Genomic DNA, 18,128 nt, shown 5'->3' with positions numbered 1-18,128 from the left:
AATATCTCATTAGTTAACTCGATTAATTATTTTTCTTAGAATTGACGATTTACACCTCTTGAGTGTAGTATTTTTATTGTTATAAAGAATTTTAACCTATTACTAGGTTTGACGATTTATTATAATAATATGCTGTCCAGTGTATTGTTATTAATAAGATAGGGTTTTTACTAATTAGGTTTTTTACTGACACTTCAGCTATTCCTAATTTGTTTATTGTATTTTTTGTTGTAATTTCTGACTAAATAGGTAGGTATTGGAGTTTTTACCTACTTTATTGTATTGATTTACTATATAAGGTAGAGTTAAGGTTGTTCGTTGTCAGTGTGTGTTTGCCTTTGGTGAGTGTACACGACGCCTGAAGATGCCGAAAGGCGAAACCCGGGTTGCAAAAAACGACTTAAATGGAATAGTACAGGGCTTGAACCCATTAGAATTTAAAACTAACTTTGTTTCAAAACCATTATAATATTGTATAGTGATTGTTGTTGAACTTCCAATTTATTTTATTTATTACGACTGAATCCAGAAAATATGATCTCAAATATTTCATATTGTTTTTATAAACCAAAACTAATTTTGCAAAGTTATTTCTAAAACAGTATAATATGTGGTGAAAGCATATGTATTAGTTACCGTTAACTTTACGCTGCTATGCTGTGAAATACAAATACGTTTACTAACAATAAAATGAACGGCTCTGATAGATCTGTCTATATAAGAGATTTATATTATTATGTATAAGAAAAATAGTCATGTTATTTGTTTTTAAATGACTTTTAATTTTAATTCATTTCTTTCAAATGTTATAATGAGTTAACAGTGTATAAAATTGTAACAAATGCATTAATTAGAATATATTGTAATCGTATATACATCATAAAATTGTGATATTATTTTAAAATATATACATTTAATTATTTTCAAGTATTGCCAATGTTATTATTTCCTTAAAATGCCTTCAACAGGTTCATAATTACATGCATGCGAGGATGCCGTTTCCTAAACATCTTCATCAGAGGTAAATTCTTGCCCCGAAACTGCAAATATAAGAACACTAATTATATATTTTTTATAATTTTTGGTTAATGACAAAGAAAAGAAAAGAAATTTTGTGGACGAATAAGTAAAGTTATTATCTGTTGATAAAAAAAGTTTTCAACTAAATAAAAATATTTATAAATGGCTGATTATGTATAACCATTGAAGATATTTGATCATGTGAGTGAATCTTTACTAGAACTAAAGTAGCCATAGTAGGAGTTCAAACTCGGCGACAGAGACAAACGACAGCGACAGGTGACCAGGGCTTCGAATCGATAATTTTTTTTTCATTTCGATTTTCGTTCCGGTTCAAGTAAAAATATATAAATATTGTTTCGATTCCAGTTTTTCGTTCTGAAAAAAATTACAGTTTTTCCGGTTTTCGGTTCAGCTCTGAAAAATTAATATTTAAATGTTTTTATTTGTATTAAAAATTTATTTTCTACCATAATTTAGAACATTTTATGGTACTTCTATTAAACCCGGCGCACGCTCCGAAATCAATGGTTATTATGCTGCACCTGCACATTTTTAAAATAATATATTATAAATTGTGAGAATTATGTCGAGATGCGTCATACGATCGTGAATGATTTCTTTGCGCCTTGAATTTGATACACATTTCAAATGAAAAACAACAGCATATTTATTTAGTATAGATACTTAATATGTATTTGTACGTGTTTGAATGTGTAGGCACCGAACCGACAAAACCGATAGCGAAGCGAGTTTAAAGCCCTGCAGGTGACACTACTGCTCCGAGAGCAATAGTGTCACCTGCTGTCTGTCTTTGCTGCCGGATTCGAATGGCTAGCTTACTTAAGAGTGATGTTAGCAAGATCGAACAGATGGGTTTAATATGCCAGACAAAGTCATGCGGCGATATGACTACATCTTGTATACCTAGCTGAATAGAAATACTTTATTATTTACATGTTTGTCGGTAGTAACCACAATCGCGAACGGAATTCTCAATCCCACGATTTCAGGATAAGTATTTCCACTCCACCACATAAAGTTTGTCACACTTAGTAAATTTTTTTTGTCATGATTTAGCAGCATGTAAAAGGTTTTACAGTTATATTTATATAAACGAAATGAAAATATAATTAATTTAAAATTCTACAGGTTTTTTAGAAGTTTGTCGATAGCTATTTCGGTTGTAACACCATTATCAAGACTATTCAGATAGGCCATTTGCCTTTGCTTAAATACGATACGCATAGATAGAGACAGAATACATTTTCTTATTCGTTCAAACAATATTATGACTTTGTATACTTATTATTAATTGTAATATTATTAATACTTAGAAAACCCTAAAATTTACAAAATTTATCGAAAGTACAGTGTTCGAGTGCTTTGGTTATTTCTTGACATTATTAATCAATTAAAATATTATTAGTATAATTTTGTTAATCATGTGCTTAAATTATATTTAATAGTGGCGACGAATGCATTACCAAATTTTCATTGATTATGTGATTACTTTTGGATAATTCGCGATTAATTTCCAACTGTTCGAGTAAATTTAATTTTAGACCTTTGTTACATATATGCAAACATTCTGGCATTATTTTATCACTGATGATATGCGAATTTAATATTAAATGTTTAGCGAACTGAGAATCTGTTTTACCATTCCTGAAACACCGGAGGTGTTCTTCAAAACGAGTTTTTATGGGCCTGCCAGATTGGCCAATGTAGCATAGACTGCATGTGCCACATGTTATTTTATAAACCCCGCTTTTCTCCAGTTTGTTGATTTTATCTTTACTATTTTTAAAATTTAATCCTAGATTATTATTAGCTTTGAATGCTACGTTAACGCTATTTTTAATGCCGTGATAAGCAATGGACTTATAATAACGATTTGAATCTTTAACGTTAGGGTATATTGTAGATCTAGCTAATTTAAGTTGTTTTTTATATAATACTAGCTGACCCGGCAAACGTTGTTCTGCCATATTAATTATTTCTAGTGAATATTTTGGTTGTTAAATAAAAAATAACGAATTTATCGTAAGTGTGTGGGGATGGGATCTATGACAGAAAGAGGAATAGAGCGCTGTAATGACCGCCGATAAAAACAAAAAAACATCAACCATTCATTTTCACAATTCAAAATGACTAATGATGTTCATAATGAATGAATTACCTGTGACAGGATCTCGTTGTTTAATGTTTATGCAATATCCGTCTTGTCCCTTCCAGAAAATTAGCGGATATTGGAGAGCGTCGTATGAACGGTGTGTCAGCGATGAACTCCAGATTATTGTTTCTTCTTCGAATCACGATTTCTCGCGTCGATGTGCGGTCGCCATCCATGATTCCAGCAATGTCGTCAACAACAGGTGCATTGAATCGATGCACGTGCTCTCCAGCTGGTGTTTTAACAGGATTGATGACAATAGCGTGATTGTCACTTCGCAATTCGTGCATGTGTGCTTTGAAGAATTTCAATAATTCATTGTGCTCATTCAACAGGGCGTCCAGTTCGCCGACGATGCGCCTGGAAATAGGCGAATTGAGGCCATTGTAGCCGCAACGTGCATCCACATGAATGATGTCCTCACCGCCCATGAAGTAGATTTGTAAAAATTTATGTGGTTCGTTTGGCATTGGCAGCAATGAGCCTACTTTGTGGTATACTTGGCCTTTGATTTTGAACGTAGAATGGAATTGTTGACCATTTGCCGCAGTATTGTGAACTATTTCTGTTGCTCCGAACGAAGTCATTTGGAAGCATGAATTGAATGTGCGAATGGACTTCAGGAACAGGTTTGAATCTGGAACCGTGCTGATGAGCAAGCCGTTCAATGGTTCTGGTGGTATCTCAATTTCTGGTAGTTGCACTTTTCCTGATGCGCAACACATTCCGGCTGACTCGTGTTTGAATTTGAGCGCATGACAATGGGGACATTCTTTGTCCATAGCACCAATCAGCACTTTCGGATGAGCGGAATATTCAATATCTGGCTCGTACTCGAATGCGAGACGAAGGGACGAAGCGGATGTAAATGTTCGATGTACTTGTTGGCGTTGTCGGTCATTTGCTCTGCGTGTGTTAACTACGAACCGGCGCGCTTGGCTCCGTTCCAATTGTCGTTGTTGATTTCGTTCAGCTCGTGCCTCTTATGATTGAGATGCACGCAATTGCGACATGCTTACACGCACGTTTTTGTTCTCTTGTTGGATTTGTTCGTCTGTTCTTTCTGCTCTACTATTTTGCATGTTTGTTGCTTTATTCGTTCGACGGCCTAAATGGCCCCCCTTGCGTCTTGTTGGCATTGTGCACTGTAATCCACGCACATAAAAATAGATAAATTAAAATAAATCGTACACAATTTGTGACACTGCGTTGTGATATGCCGAATGAAATATCAAAATGACGCGACGCTTCTCTTGAATTCTTCTCGGACGTAGCGCCATCTGTCATTCAACAACACAAATAATTTTGTTCTGTTTGAAATACGAACGACGGTTAAATTTGTTCATACAAAAATAATAAAATCGCGATTAAAAAATTAGAGGGTGGGGGTAGGAGAGTTAAAATTTGGGATTGTAGGTATTTTTTTATGCTTAACCTTATAGCGGCCCGTGACGTACGACGAGCGTCATAGTAGATCGCGCGATACACGCCCGTGACGTACGAAATACGCATTCATATTTTCGCGCCTTTTTAAATGTCAAATCGACTTTTTCTCAATTTTGGTGTTGCTAGTGACATCTATTGAAATAATTCGAAACAAAAATTGATTCAAATCTTGGGTAAAACCGTGACTACAGACATATTTCAATTCTACGAAATTAGGGCTGCCAAAATTGGGAAATCCCAAACTATCGGCCGCCATTCTGCCCATATTTTTAGTGTTGAACGCGCGCGCTCGGAATATTTCATTGATGTGTATTATTTCACATGCGATTGATCATTTTTCGGTTATTTTAATTTTGTTTCCAATATATAAGTTCTATAACCACGTTTTATCAAAAAATCTGACATTTATTGTGTACTTTAGTGTTATTTTAATTTGTAACGAAGTTTTTTACGTGATATTTTAGTAGAACTTTGTGAGATTGCTTCGATGTATTTAGTTTTGTTATAAATATACAACATTTCATTGAATATTAGTGTATTCTTAGTGTTTTTGTGATTTTAAGTTATTTTACACGTGTTTTTTGACGATTTGTGATCAAAATGGATGAGCATTTGATGCAGCATTCGGATGATGATTTGATTGAAGTGCTCGTGGAAACAATCGAATCTGAAGACGAACCGAGTGACGACGAAAACGATATTGAAGATTGTGATGACGATATTCCTGCAGACATTTTAAATGGTATCGAAAGACCATCGTTTTCATGGCAATCGGACCCATTTGATCCTCGTATCTTTTCATTCGATTCAAATATTTCGGGAGGCAAATCAGATTTGCCTTCTAATGCTCGTGAATCGGATTATTTCAAATTATTTGTTAGTGTATCATTTGTGGAGATGATAGTTCGTGAAACGAATAGACAATTTGTGTTTGCCACCAAAAACATGCGTGTACTGAGTGACCGTTTGAAGCGATGGGTAGACTGTACCACCGATGATTTTTATACCTTTTTGGGAATTTGTTTATTGATGTCGCGGAATTCTCGAAATAAAATAACAGAACACTGGTCAACAAAACGATGCTTATTTTCACCGTATTTTTCGGAGTCTATGTCAAGAAATCGTTTTGAAATGTTGCTTCGTATGCTCCACTTTTGCGATAACGAAGCACAGGTTTCAGGAGATCGTTTATTTAAAATTCGACAGGTTTTAACTTCATTGAAAGACACTTTTCAAAATCTATTGTACCCTCATCAAAATATATGTATTGACGAAAGTCTTCTTTTATTCAAAGGTAGACTTTCGTTTCGACAATTTATCCGAACAAAGGCTAGTCGATTTGGGATAAAAATATTTGTAATGGCCGATTGCCATACTGGTTTTGTTTTAGATATAATTATATATACGGGCAAACAAACGGAGATCGACAAGCTAAACTATATTGGCATATCAGGAAATGTTGTGGCCACTTTACTGAAGCCATATTTGAACATGGGCCACACGTTATATATCGATAACTGGTATAGTAGTCCAACACTGTTCAAATTTTTGCATGAAAATGGCACAAATGCTTGCGGAACAGTAAGACGGAATAGACTCGGGATGCCAAATTTCACCACCAAATTAAAAAAAGGTGAAACCGAATCGTTTCACACGGACGATATGATGGCTCTTTCTTGGAAAGATAAAAAAGATGTGACAATGTTGACCACTCTGCATACCAATGTTACTAAGCCGACAGGAAAAGTCGATTACAAATCGAAAGAACCGATTGTGAAACCCGAGTGCATAGTAGAGTATAACAAAAACATGGGTGCAGTGGATCATGGTGACATGGTCATTTCTTCCGTCACATGTGCCAGAAAAACGATCAAGTGGTACAAAAAGGTATTTTTTCACCTTATTGATCTGTGTCTACTGAATGCCCACGTCATCCACCAAGAAAAAACTGGCAAGAAGCAACCCTTGGGAGATTTTCAAATACATGTCCTGACACAGTTGATCGAAGATCATAAGACTGAACCACGGCAGAATTTGAAACGGAAGGCTCCATTGCCAGCTAGGCTTACCGAACGCCATTTTTTGGGCAAAATTTCGTCGACAATAAAAAAAACCAATGCTACTCGACGATGTTATGTGTGTTTCAATTCCAAAACTGATAAAAAACGTAAAGAAACTAGATATTTATGTAAACAATGTGACATTGCTCTATGTTTCGAGCCTTGTTTTGAAATTTTCCATACGGAAGAAAATTTTTAGTGTTTTTTTTTTGTTTATATGTGTAAATATAGTATAAATATAGTGTAGTAAATATATTTATAAACTTTCTTTATTGTACATATTTATCGTTGTCTGTTTGGTGAAGTTATTTTATTCGTGAAACTATTTTTTTTTAAAGTGAAGTGGTTTGTGGCAACCCTAATTCTAGTGCAAATGTGATGACAGATTTACGAGATTTCGTATGAATAATTTGTTTTTGGAGCTTTTCATGACATCATATCAATGTGAGTGCTATATTTTTATATTTTTATGTAGAATTTTTTATTTTATTGAAATATATAATTCTTGGGCCCTGTTAGTATAAACTCTGTATATCGGCCGGGCAGCTGAAAGGTTAATAATAAAAAAAATACAAAAAAAAAATAGTCAAAAAAATAAAAGAAAATTTTTTTGGATAGAGATACCCTAATCACCTAGCGGTATGAAATATACTTGTTGACCTATTCTCATACCTAACAAATATACATGAAAAAATTCATAAAAATCGGTTTAGCCATTTCGGAGGAGTTCGACCACAAACATCGTGACACGAGATTTTTATATATATAGAGATTTTATCTACCATGGATATTGCATATCCATTACTTAAGGCTATTTGTTTGATGATAACCTGTAGAATTTAATATTAATTATATTTTCATTTCTTTTAAAATGGAATTCTACCAAGTAAATGCTAACTCAATTAATATATTTATATACTTATATCCGATCCTGCAACCTCGAAAAATTCACACAAATGCCAAAATTTACTATTGTTATATATTATTATATAATATCTTCGATATACTATTATTATAAATCTTCAAACTATTGTTCAGCGCATTTATTCAATTGCACACATGACAAGTGGAATATATATTTTTTTTTCTTTTTTCGACCATGTCCGATCCTGATAGGATCATATGGGCCTCCACAGAGTGGAGGTTTGTATTGACAGATTTTGTTTTTTACGAGAAATGGATGTCAGCCACTTGCTCAACCTATTAGGTCCATACCCTGACACACACAAATTGAAAAACAATATGTGTACTTGCCAGACCCAGGATTCGAACCTGGGACCCACGGCTTTATAGTCCAACGCTTATGCCGCGCGGCCACCGTGGGCGTACTATATATACGTAAATATATAGCGATGGGATTAAGAGTCGTTATTACCTTGCTTTGCTATTTACAATTGCTTTGAGTAACCAAGATAATAACAACTCAATAATCCTCACGCAGTAGGTAAACTGGAATAGTTGATATTATGGTAACTAAAGGGATAATGCGTTATAAAGAAATGTGAAAAATTTTATATTATTTTCACCATAAATAATGGGAAAATTAGTTAAATCACCACTTTTTTGATAATCACCACTTTTCGTAATTCTTTTTTAAGTCATAAAAATAAGTAATCAATACATAATGCAATTATATTTTGTTTTGAAGCAATCAAACCACAGTGGTTTGTGTTCGAATTTTTTAAAGATAGTTCATAAAATCATAGTATTGTTAACACTTAGAAATGCTAATTAATACTTATTATCATTATTAAATAATATACAAACCCAGCGCCATGAAGAGGGATTCAGAGAGGCTGAGAGTGAAAGACTGTAGAGAGAGCTTGCGACAGAAATGCTTAGGAGATGATTATACAGTGAGTCACAAACTGACGGGCCAGTCAAACAATGAAAACGTTAAATAATGAATACCTATGGCTTATAGGCAACGACAGGGTTATTGATTTCTCCAAGCAACTCAATGGTGCTTCTGACTTGATATCCTGGCCTCAGGAATTCGGGAGGATTACGATGAGCTCCGACTCCACTCGGAGTGCCAGTCAGAATTATATCTCCCGGTAGCAAGGTGAACATTCTGAAATTCAAATACACAATAAAATGAAAAAATATACCATCGATAAATGTTTCGGATAGAATCATTGGCTATTTTATGAATTCAATAGATATATGTAGGTATATGCAATAGTAGTAAAAATAATCAAGTAATATAAAACTAAAACATAAACATAAAAATAGACATGAGGAACCAACCTATAACAATATATTATTCTAAAATGGTTTACGTATTATTGTAAACCCCAAAAATGAATCTCCCAAAATAATTGTTTGTTTCTTACGATGAGAGCCGGTTGATGACATCATCGATTCGGCAGATCAACTCATCAGTGTTGCCTGATTGCTTTTGCACCTCGTTGATGGAGCAGGAAACAGCAAGTTTGTGAGGATCTGGTACTTCATCTCTAGTCACCAATGCTGGACCCATGGGACAGAATGTATCCATTGACTAATAAAAAAGAGATTTCACTGTTATCTTGGCATATTCTTATTCCTCAAAATGTGTGGTAATATCGTAATAAGTATGGGCAGTTGACAAGTACTTAATGTTATCAATTTATTAATATCTAACGGCCCTCGTAATCTATCTATGGGGTACAGGTTTTATTAGGTATTTTTGGGTGTGTCTGTGATTGTTTCACTGCTACTACTACACTACTATTTCACTACTACTAGGTACTCAAAATAAAATAAAAATTAAGAAATCAATCTTGTAATCTCAAGTCACGATTGCCTTCACTCCTTCAAAATGTAAAATTACATTGATACAAAAAGTGAAATGTTTATTCATATATAAACTTCAAATAAATTAAGAAACAACTGCATTTAAAATAAAGGTGGGCATAATATAGTGTTTCATCAGATAAAATAACAAGTAGACTTAACGACATACAATAATCAGATATTGGATACATTCTACTTCTTTGGAAATAGCAATTCCAAATAACAAAAACGTGAACAAGTGAATTCTAAAGTCACATGTAAAATGCTGTTGCAATATAGGTGCATAATATGTTTATCTTTTTTGTGATATTATTCGGCTACAAACCTTTCCCAATAAAAACTGTCCGCCATTTCGTTTCTTTTGCCAATCCCTAGCACTTAGGTCTTGAGCAACGCAGTATCCAGCCACATAATCTAATGCCTTTTCTCTCGGCACATCTCTGGCCTCGGTCCCAATGATCACGGCCAATTCCACCTCCCAATCGACGCTCTGGAATATAAATTACAACATCTAATTATCAATGAATGAAAAATGCTTATTATTTTAAAAAGTTATTATTTGATAGAGTGTATTAACAAACCTTAAATCGGATTGTTGAGCCATTTAAAAACAAACAAAATAGCAACAGGCAACTTCAGAGACGTAAACTTTTGATAATATTTAATCCTATAGATTCACACAGATTCTATAGGTAATTTTTCTGATATTTTCTACCAAGTTTTCTTCAATACTGATAAGTTTATAACAGAAGTTGATAAATGCAGAGAATTTTTATCATATCTATACTCGATACCTATGTATACTTCGAAATCGGAAATACCACTGATAAAAGCCTGATTGATAGTAATTTCGCAAATCTACATCTAGCGCAATCAGCAACATGTGGAAGGGGATCACTGCGGCTAAATTCGATTTTTTTTCAAAGATGTTTAAAAAATTTCTTCTACATGAAATTGAAGCAAAAAAAAGAGCTCCAGTTTACTAATTAAGTTAGTTATAATAAGTGACTTCGAATTGCAAGGTTCATTTGAAGAGAACGCCACACTTTGACTATGACATTCCATTATATTTTCTTCTATCTGCAGGTATTGCCAAAATAAGCCTTGAATACTTGGATTGGATAGTGTTATTATTTAAATTTGACATTTCATGAATCTCACATAAGATTGCCATATCAAAACAGACATTTAAATAAAGCAGAAGCTTGATTATTGAGATTTCTTTTTGATTATTAGTTTCGTATAATTATAAGAAAATTGTACAACTTAAAATTTGTAATTGGTAAAAAAAAATGAATTTTTCAAAAAATGTAATTTAAAATATTCCTTCTGGAAATAAAATACTTAGATGTTTTATTATATTTTTGATTAACAGGATTTATCGTTATCCAGACTCGGTATGATGGACTCAGACTATCGTCATTCCCGATTAGTCCGTATAATCAAGATTCTACTGTATAAAATTTAGATATAAATATCTGTGGAAGAAATCCTCATAAATTTTATATAAGCAATACATTGACCATTAATTTTAAGATAATTAAGATAATTTAAGATAATTTAATTGTAAAACAATGAGAAATGTGTAAAATGTAAACAAAGCAATAAAACGAACCACCATTTTGTTTTTAGGGCTGCCAATAGATGAAGAAAACAATGAACTTGTTATCCGACACAACCACACGTATAATCGCTTGATTCTAAAATTAAACTGCCTTAAAAATTCTTAAAACAAAATGCCCATAAAACTCCTTCTGAGTCAAAATTCTTTAGATTTTTTAAATATGAATCGAAAATGTCATGCAGTGTAATAAGCACATATAAACAAATACGTTGAATCTATTTATAAATACTTCAAGCAGCGGATTGGACAATAATCGGAAAGGGAGCATTATACTATGCAATGATTCAGTTCTTCAAGTACATTCCTTGCTACGAAAATATTTTATTTCGTTCAATAATTAAAATATTACATCCATTACCCAATAGAATGTTGCCATAATGAAAAGTGATGTTTATAAAAACAAAGATGGAAATCACAATAATCAAATTACACAAGCAAACTTAATGACAACCATTAACCATCTGGCCCGATCTAGAAGTATGATTTTGTATGTTTTCGTCAAGTTGTGACCGAAATAGAAACAGTTATATTATAGTTTAATCCAGCTCGACTACCAGGGTGAAAGTTTGTCTTCAAGGCGATCCGCTTTCTGCTGCGCATGTCACGTCTTGTTAATGCCGTCATGTTGACATTTCCCTTTATGATAGTACTCGTCACACCATATTCATTATTTTAATATACAATAATAACATGAAACAAAAATAATATGCTAGTAAATTCAATCAACTTATTACTTTTCCAAATACAATCTCCAAAAATTTGTGGTCACATTTGAAGTAAGAACATAATATAAGGGAAGACTGTTTACCACTTACTAGTAACTTAACGTACATTATGAACCAATGACAACAAACGTCGAGGCACATTGCGAGCAATCACAAGCAAATTGTTACCTGAACTTTGTGGGATTGCTATATATGGTTGGCGATTGCTCCTGACAATCAGCACATATCATTAGACAAGTTTGGGGTGAACCCTTCATATATTATGTTTTATTTTAATTAATATAATGTCTTTCTACCAAGAAATGAAAATTAACACTATTACAGTGATTAATAAAGTTATTCCCGACCTGAGTAATATGTTCCCTCAGTTGAATTGTATCACTAGGACCAATGATGCAGCTTGGAAATTTACTGAAGAACATAGGTTCCGTAGGGATGGCCAAATTTTGTTCCAAGCAATGCCCTCTAAAATATCATAAATAAAATGAATTTATTAAGAGTATATAATTACTGATCCAGGAAAATCATTGTGATATTTTTGATCATGAAGCTTATAGAACCTGTACACGTGCATGAATTTACTGGCACCAATAGTGTATAAATTATACTATCACGATTATAACTGTTTACACGCAAAAGTGCTGACTGTCTCACCAATATCAGGCTTCAGCGAGACACATTGTTGACATTGTATGGTGCTATCTGATAGGTTGTGAAAATTGGTAAACGTCAAAATACTCTGCGCGGTGTAGTTTATATTTTTTCCGGCAGGCGCATGGCTGCGATAATACGCACTGTCAGCAGTAAATTCATGCACGTGTAAACAGGCTATTACTTATGAATGTCTTCTATTTGGGAAAAGTTCTGTAATCTTCAACCGACGCAATTGTACTGAATACGATTAAGCAAATTCAGTACGATGTGTTAAACAATGATTTTTGATCCACCAAATCCAAACTAATCGTATTTTCTTATTGTTATATTGTGCTGGGATAAATATTAATCGGTTTATTTATTTTTGTAATTATTCTATTGAATGAAAACATCCGACAAAGCTAGTGACCGTCTTCTAAGCTGGACGCAGCACAATTGAGAAACCATAAGTAATTATCACTCTGCTAGGCACGGTGCACAGTAGCAAAATTCAGTAAAGAAACTAGTCTGCGCATGCGGTTTGTGGAGCGGAGATGCAACTCGGTAGATAGATACACAACAGTGCGAATACCGGAGTGTTGCAAAGGGAGGCGCGAAAAGTTTAACACAAATGTAGCCACAGATTTGCAGTTTGCAACTGCACAGTTTATAAAGAGCCTGGGAGGCCGGGCATAACAGACATCACAAATTTACTCTATTAGTTAAAAAAAGTTGCCTGCTTTGTTTCACAGCTATTCAATATTTTAAATATGAGGTTGTGGGTTATAATTTTATGTGATACCTATATGAGGATTGCTATAGGTCAGGGATGGCCAGTGCATCGATCGCGATCGACCAGTTGATTGCGAGGGTATTTTTGGTTGATCGCGGACATAATAATATAATATTGTACAATTTCTTGTTCAAAACATTAATTAAAGTAATTTCCTATCCTTGCGATTTGACGAGTCTGTAGATTACACGCACATTGCACAACTATGCTTTTTTATTCGATTGGTTTTTGAAGATATTATGTCTGCTTCAGAAGAATTATAAACAGTTTTACCACTGAAGGAACGAACCAAAGGAGAAGATATATTTAATACATTTAAGTCGTATATTATTCGTACTCGATTTCCTACCAATAAACTAGTATCGGTAATGACTGATGGAGCTCCTGCTATGGTTGAGAATCATGTTGGGTTTATTACTTTATGTAAAAATACCCACTTTTATCAGTTATCATTGCATTATACACCAGCAGGCGTTGTGTTCAAAAGTATTAAATCTGAATCACGCGGTGGATGTTTGCTTTTAAAATTTATGAATTCAATTCGTGGTAATAAAGCTTTACAAAGAAGGCAATTTCGATCATTATTAGAAGAATGTGGATTGAAAAATGTCGAACTTTTGTTGCATACAGATGTTGAGTCGGGCTAAGTTTTTGAAAAGATTCAGAGATATGTTACCTGAAATTAAACAGTATTTTTTAACAAAGAAGGGAACAGAATATCATCAACTAGGATAAATTATTGTCGTTAATTCGATTTTTTATATGTCTAAAATATTTGTTTTCAAAATACATAAATACATATTTGAATTATAAAAACTGGGGTTTTATTGTTACGGCATGATATAATTACAAGTGATATCAGTCATCGCCATAAATAATTTTTTCAACTAGTCGATCCTAGAAAAAAAAAGTGTGGCCACCCCTGCTATAGGTACTGAAATGATAACTCCCGTATATAATTTAGGAAACACTAATTTAGAGCACCACACTGCCCTTAACCTCAGCGATAGGTAGGTGGGCCCGCCAAAGATCCTGGCCTGTGGGCCCGCTTCAGGATGTGGGGCCCATGATAGAATCCATTTGTCAATGAACGATGAATTTGGATTGACTACTATTGAAAAGGAAAAAATTGATAGAATTATCATGCGATAATTCATTGAAAGAAAAACCCGATTTCAATTTTGATTGAATTGAAGTGAAGAATAATATAATAATTTGTCAAGAAAAGCAATGCAAGTTGTAAGTAAAGTACTCCTACCATTCGTAACATCATATTTATGGGAAACGGGATTTTCTGCATTAGCTGCAATGAAATCTAAATATCGACCCCGTTTAGTAGAAAAAGAGCTCTTTGTGCTAATAAACAAGCACATCCATCACATGAAAAACAAATTAATTTAAAAATGAGTATAATAAAAGTAGTAAAATCTTGTTTATTTTTCATTGTTGTATTAAGTAGTACATTTTTGGCTATTTAAAAAGGTGTCTATTATTTAATGAAATAAAGGGCGGGGAGGCGCCAAGATTAGATTTTTTTAAAAGGGAGGCGTAGTAACATAATGTTTGGAAACCACTGATCTACACACCGATGAGAAGATGAATAATAAAAACAAATAATCAACTAATAATTTATTAACACTAAAAGATATGATATTGGTGATAGTAAAATGATAACAGTTACTTACTGTTATTTTTCAGTAATTATTATTAGATGTATTCATTTTTTTTTATTCTTCATTTTAGCACTATCTTGAATTTATAAAATAATTCTTCTTTTGAGAAAAAGAATAATATATTGAATATTAATATCTTTTTATATAATAAATTAAACTTCCAAAAAAATAAAAAGGACAATGAATTAATTGCCACAGGAAAATGGTAATCTTGTAAGGTGGCGGCGTCGTGTTAACAAAATCTAGCAAGAGTCACTGACTTCCACACTTACCCAACCCCTGTAATTTTCGGAGTACATACCACATAGGTACCGAGACTTTTTGAGTCTAGTGATGAACACCTGGCCTACAGCTATAACTAAATGTGCTCACATACGAATTATAACGACCTGCCCAATCACAGGTGGTTATCAAATGCTCATGGCCAAACGGTTATAATTATTAGGATTGTTAGTGTTCGTTTGTATCGTCTGCACCTCGTCTTTTTGACATGCCATGTCAGAATATTAAAGCAAACATTGGGTGTCCTTGATTGCACCAATTCATGAGTGCTGTGGGTCTTTGACACGGGCCTTGCGTGCCGTAGAATGATGAAAGGATTGGGGCTAACCCTTTGAGAAGACTGTTTGACAGCCAAATCATTCATATTCTATTCACCTAAATAATTTATATTTTTTCATTCCTGGGTGGGGTTGAGGACCCAATAACCCTCCCCATCTCCCTTGTGTGCACACCAGAATTGCCGTCCTTGCAATAAGGTTTCAATGGGTGTCAATGGGATCAAATAGTACAATATATAAAATGATTTGATTAACTCGCCTGTAATTGAGACCAACACCGATGACCTTATCTCCGCCGGTGACTGGTGCATGAAGGTTGATTTCTGACAATGGAATAGTTTCAGCTTTCTGTAGACTTGCACTAAAATAAAGAAAACGAATATAAAATTTGTCACATTAGATTATACTAGGTCATCATCATCATCAGCCTGAATCTATCCACTGCCGGATGAAGGCCTCTTCAAGCTGCTTCCACTTCTCTCGGTCCTGTGTATTGCGTTGCCACATACTTCCACAGAACTTCATTTCATCGATCCAGCGGCCTTTAGGTCTACCTTGCAGGCGTTTTGTACTCCTTGGATACCACTGGATAACTAGATTTGTCCAACGATTGTCTCTTCTTCGAGCTATGTGTCCAGCCCATCTCCATTTAAGGCTTTTCATAAACTCGCATTACATCGCAAATTCTTGTCTGCTTCCTTATCCACTCATTCCTCTTTTTGTCCTTTCGCGTTATGCCCAGCATGCACCTCTCCATACCACGTTGTGCTACTCTAAGTTTCTGGATCTCTCTTTTACTTAGGGTCCATGTTTTACACGCATATATGATCACGGGAAGCACACACTGGTTGCAACACTTTGCGCTTTAGGCACAGTGGAAGGTCACTTTTGAAGACATTATTCAGGCGGCCAAAAGCGCTCCAGCCTAGCTTTACTCTGCGAACAATTTCATCAAATATACATCCATCTATAGACACTTGTTGTCCCAAATAGATGTAGCTTTTCACCTGTTCGAGCTGAGTGCCATTGATGAGGATCTCTTTTTTTCTTGAAATAGTACATTCCTTTTGTTATTATCATTCAAGAGTATGAATTAACAAAATATAATTTAAAACTTATTTAAGAGATAGGTAGATGACCGTTAATCACTGACTGGCAAGCTAAAACGACGTGTCACAGATTACACCCCGACCGCAAGTAACTTCATTATATGTATAATAATAATATTCCCACTTTTACCAACTCACACTTATGCGGGACCAGGTATTTGCTGTGGTGTCCCCTGTTCAGTCTCGGTACATGTGGGTAAAACGAGTATCATGCAAAATGGCCGACACATTTCCATTATTATTCTTTGGCTTCAGAATTTTGAGAATCATAACTGGCAATCGCACATAGCATCTCATAATATAAACATTGCTTTGATTTTATAGGGGCCATCTAATTTGGACCCCGGCAGTATCGTTGTGGTCAGGTGCAGTGGTTGTATATGTACTATGTAGGTAGAGCCAAAACTCATTATAGAGCATTAACAGGGTTGGGCCAAGAAACAAGAATCAAGGATGGGCAAACGGTACAAATAAAATATATAATTAATTTATACTTAACAAAATCAATGTATTGTGGCAGGCACGTGTAACATGAATATTTAATTGAATATTGATTATAGAACGATGATGGGGAATGTCCCCTCGGACCCGTAAGGTAGAGCCGTCCATAAGCACTCTGATACTAATCCACTGTGGGGGTAAAATAATATTTTACCATGCGGTAATACGAGTTTACGTAATCTAATTTTGTATAAAATCGTCATTAATACACCATAAAATTTAATGATACCTAACTATATTAAATGATATAAAAGTAGGTAAATACATACGAGCGACATTTCTCTAGCAATCCTTTTCTCAGAACTTCCAAAATAGTATTCGGAAGACTAGGGTCAGCCTTGTTTAAATCCACGACGTGATTATCTTTTAAATAACCAACTCTCTTCACATTGTTTCCAGATGTTGAAAACTGTACTAGTCTCATATTAGCTCTATAACTTGTTGACAGCTGGCGTTTTATAACAGATAGTGCCGATACCGGCTTATTTAATTTATTTAAATTTAATTTGTAAAACTTGGACGAAATGATAGACAAATTCTGAACAGAGCTCCTTATTGACGACAAGTTTAACATGATCACTGATCTGACCTTGATAAGACAAAAATTATGATGAAAACTGTGTTTTATTTCGTTATGTCAGCGCGACAGTTATTTTGCTTCAATTGGTACTCTTTCCCAGAACCATAGACTAATATACCAGATTACCAGAACTCATAGACTAATATCCAGAACTTCCCAAATCATGGGATTGGAATATCTCTTGGTCGCCGCACGCTTGACGCCATCAGTGTTGCCAACCGTACTATAATTTTGGTCCGCGTACTATGTACGATATAAAACAGGTATAGTACGCCCAAAATACTATAAATTTGAACTTCGGAAAACATGTAAGACGTACTAAAATTTCTATATTTACGTTCGATAAATTGGTGCCAAGTACTATAATTTCGCAGTATAAGAAGATTTGGAGAACTTGGTAAAAAATGGTCGAAAAACGTAAAAAAATCCCTTGACTTTAGTTTAAAATAA

The 18,128-nt window shown here is 34.2% G+C and overlaps 1 protein-coding gene across 2 annotated transcripts; it reads right to left on the bottom strand.

The window, feature by feature from the left end:
* Positions 1-738: 738 nt before the first annotated feature.
* On the bottom strand, positions 739-17,698 carry LOC147067313 (oxaloacetate tautomerase fahd2, mitochondrial-like). 2 transcript variants are annotated; one of them, XM_085953816.1, is made up of 7 exons: positions 17,368-17,698; positions 15,748-15,849; positions 12,177-12,294; positions 9,806-9,970; positions 9,039-9,205; positions 8,614-8,776; positions 739-1,040 (listed from the first exon to the last, which is right to left on the bottom strand). In XM_085953816.1, exons 1-6 carry the CDS (start codon positions 17,670-17,672, stop codon positions 8,614-8,616), a joined length of 1,020 nt encoding a protein of 339 aa, XP_085809942.1. In that variant the 5' UTR covers positions 17,673-17,698; the 3' UTR covers positions 739-1,040. The 2 variants fall into 2 exon arrangements, 1 of the variants encoding a protein (XP_085809942.1); XR_015071457.1 differs by having other exon boundaries at positions 771-1,040; positions 8,470-8,776.
* Between the last annotated feature and the right edge of the window lie 430 nt (positions 17,699-18,128).

The sequence above is a fragment of the Rhyacophila brunnea genome, unplaced genomic scaffold, assembly GCF_057557595.1.
Source record: "Rhyacophila brunnea isolate RB1 unplaced genomic scaffold, BYU_Rbru_1.0 scaffold_4, whole genome shotgun sequence".
In the NCBI taxonomy this organism is placed as follows: domain Eukaryota; kingdom Metazoa; phylum Arthropoda; class Insecta; order Trichoptera; family Rhyacophilidae; genus Rhyacophila; species Rhyacophila brunnea.
Note: the sequence above shows the minus strand (reverse complement) of the source record. Positions and strands in the feature narration are given on the sequence as shown.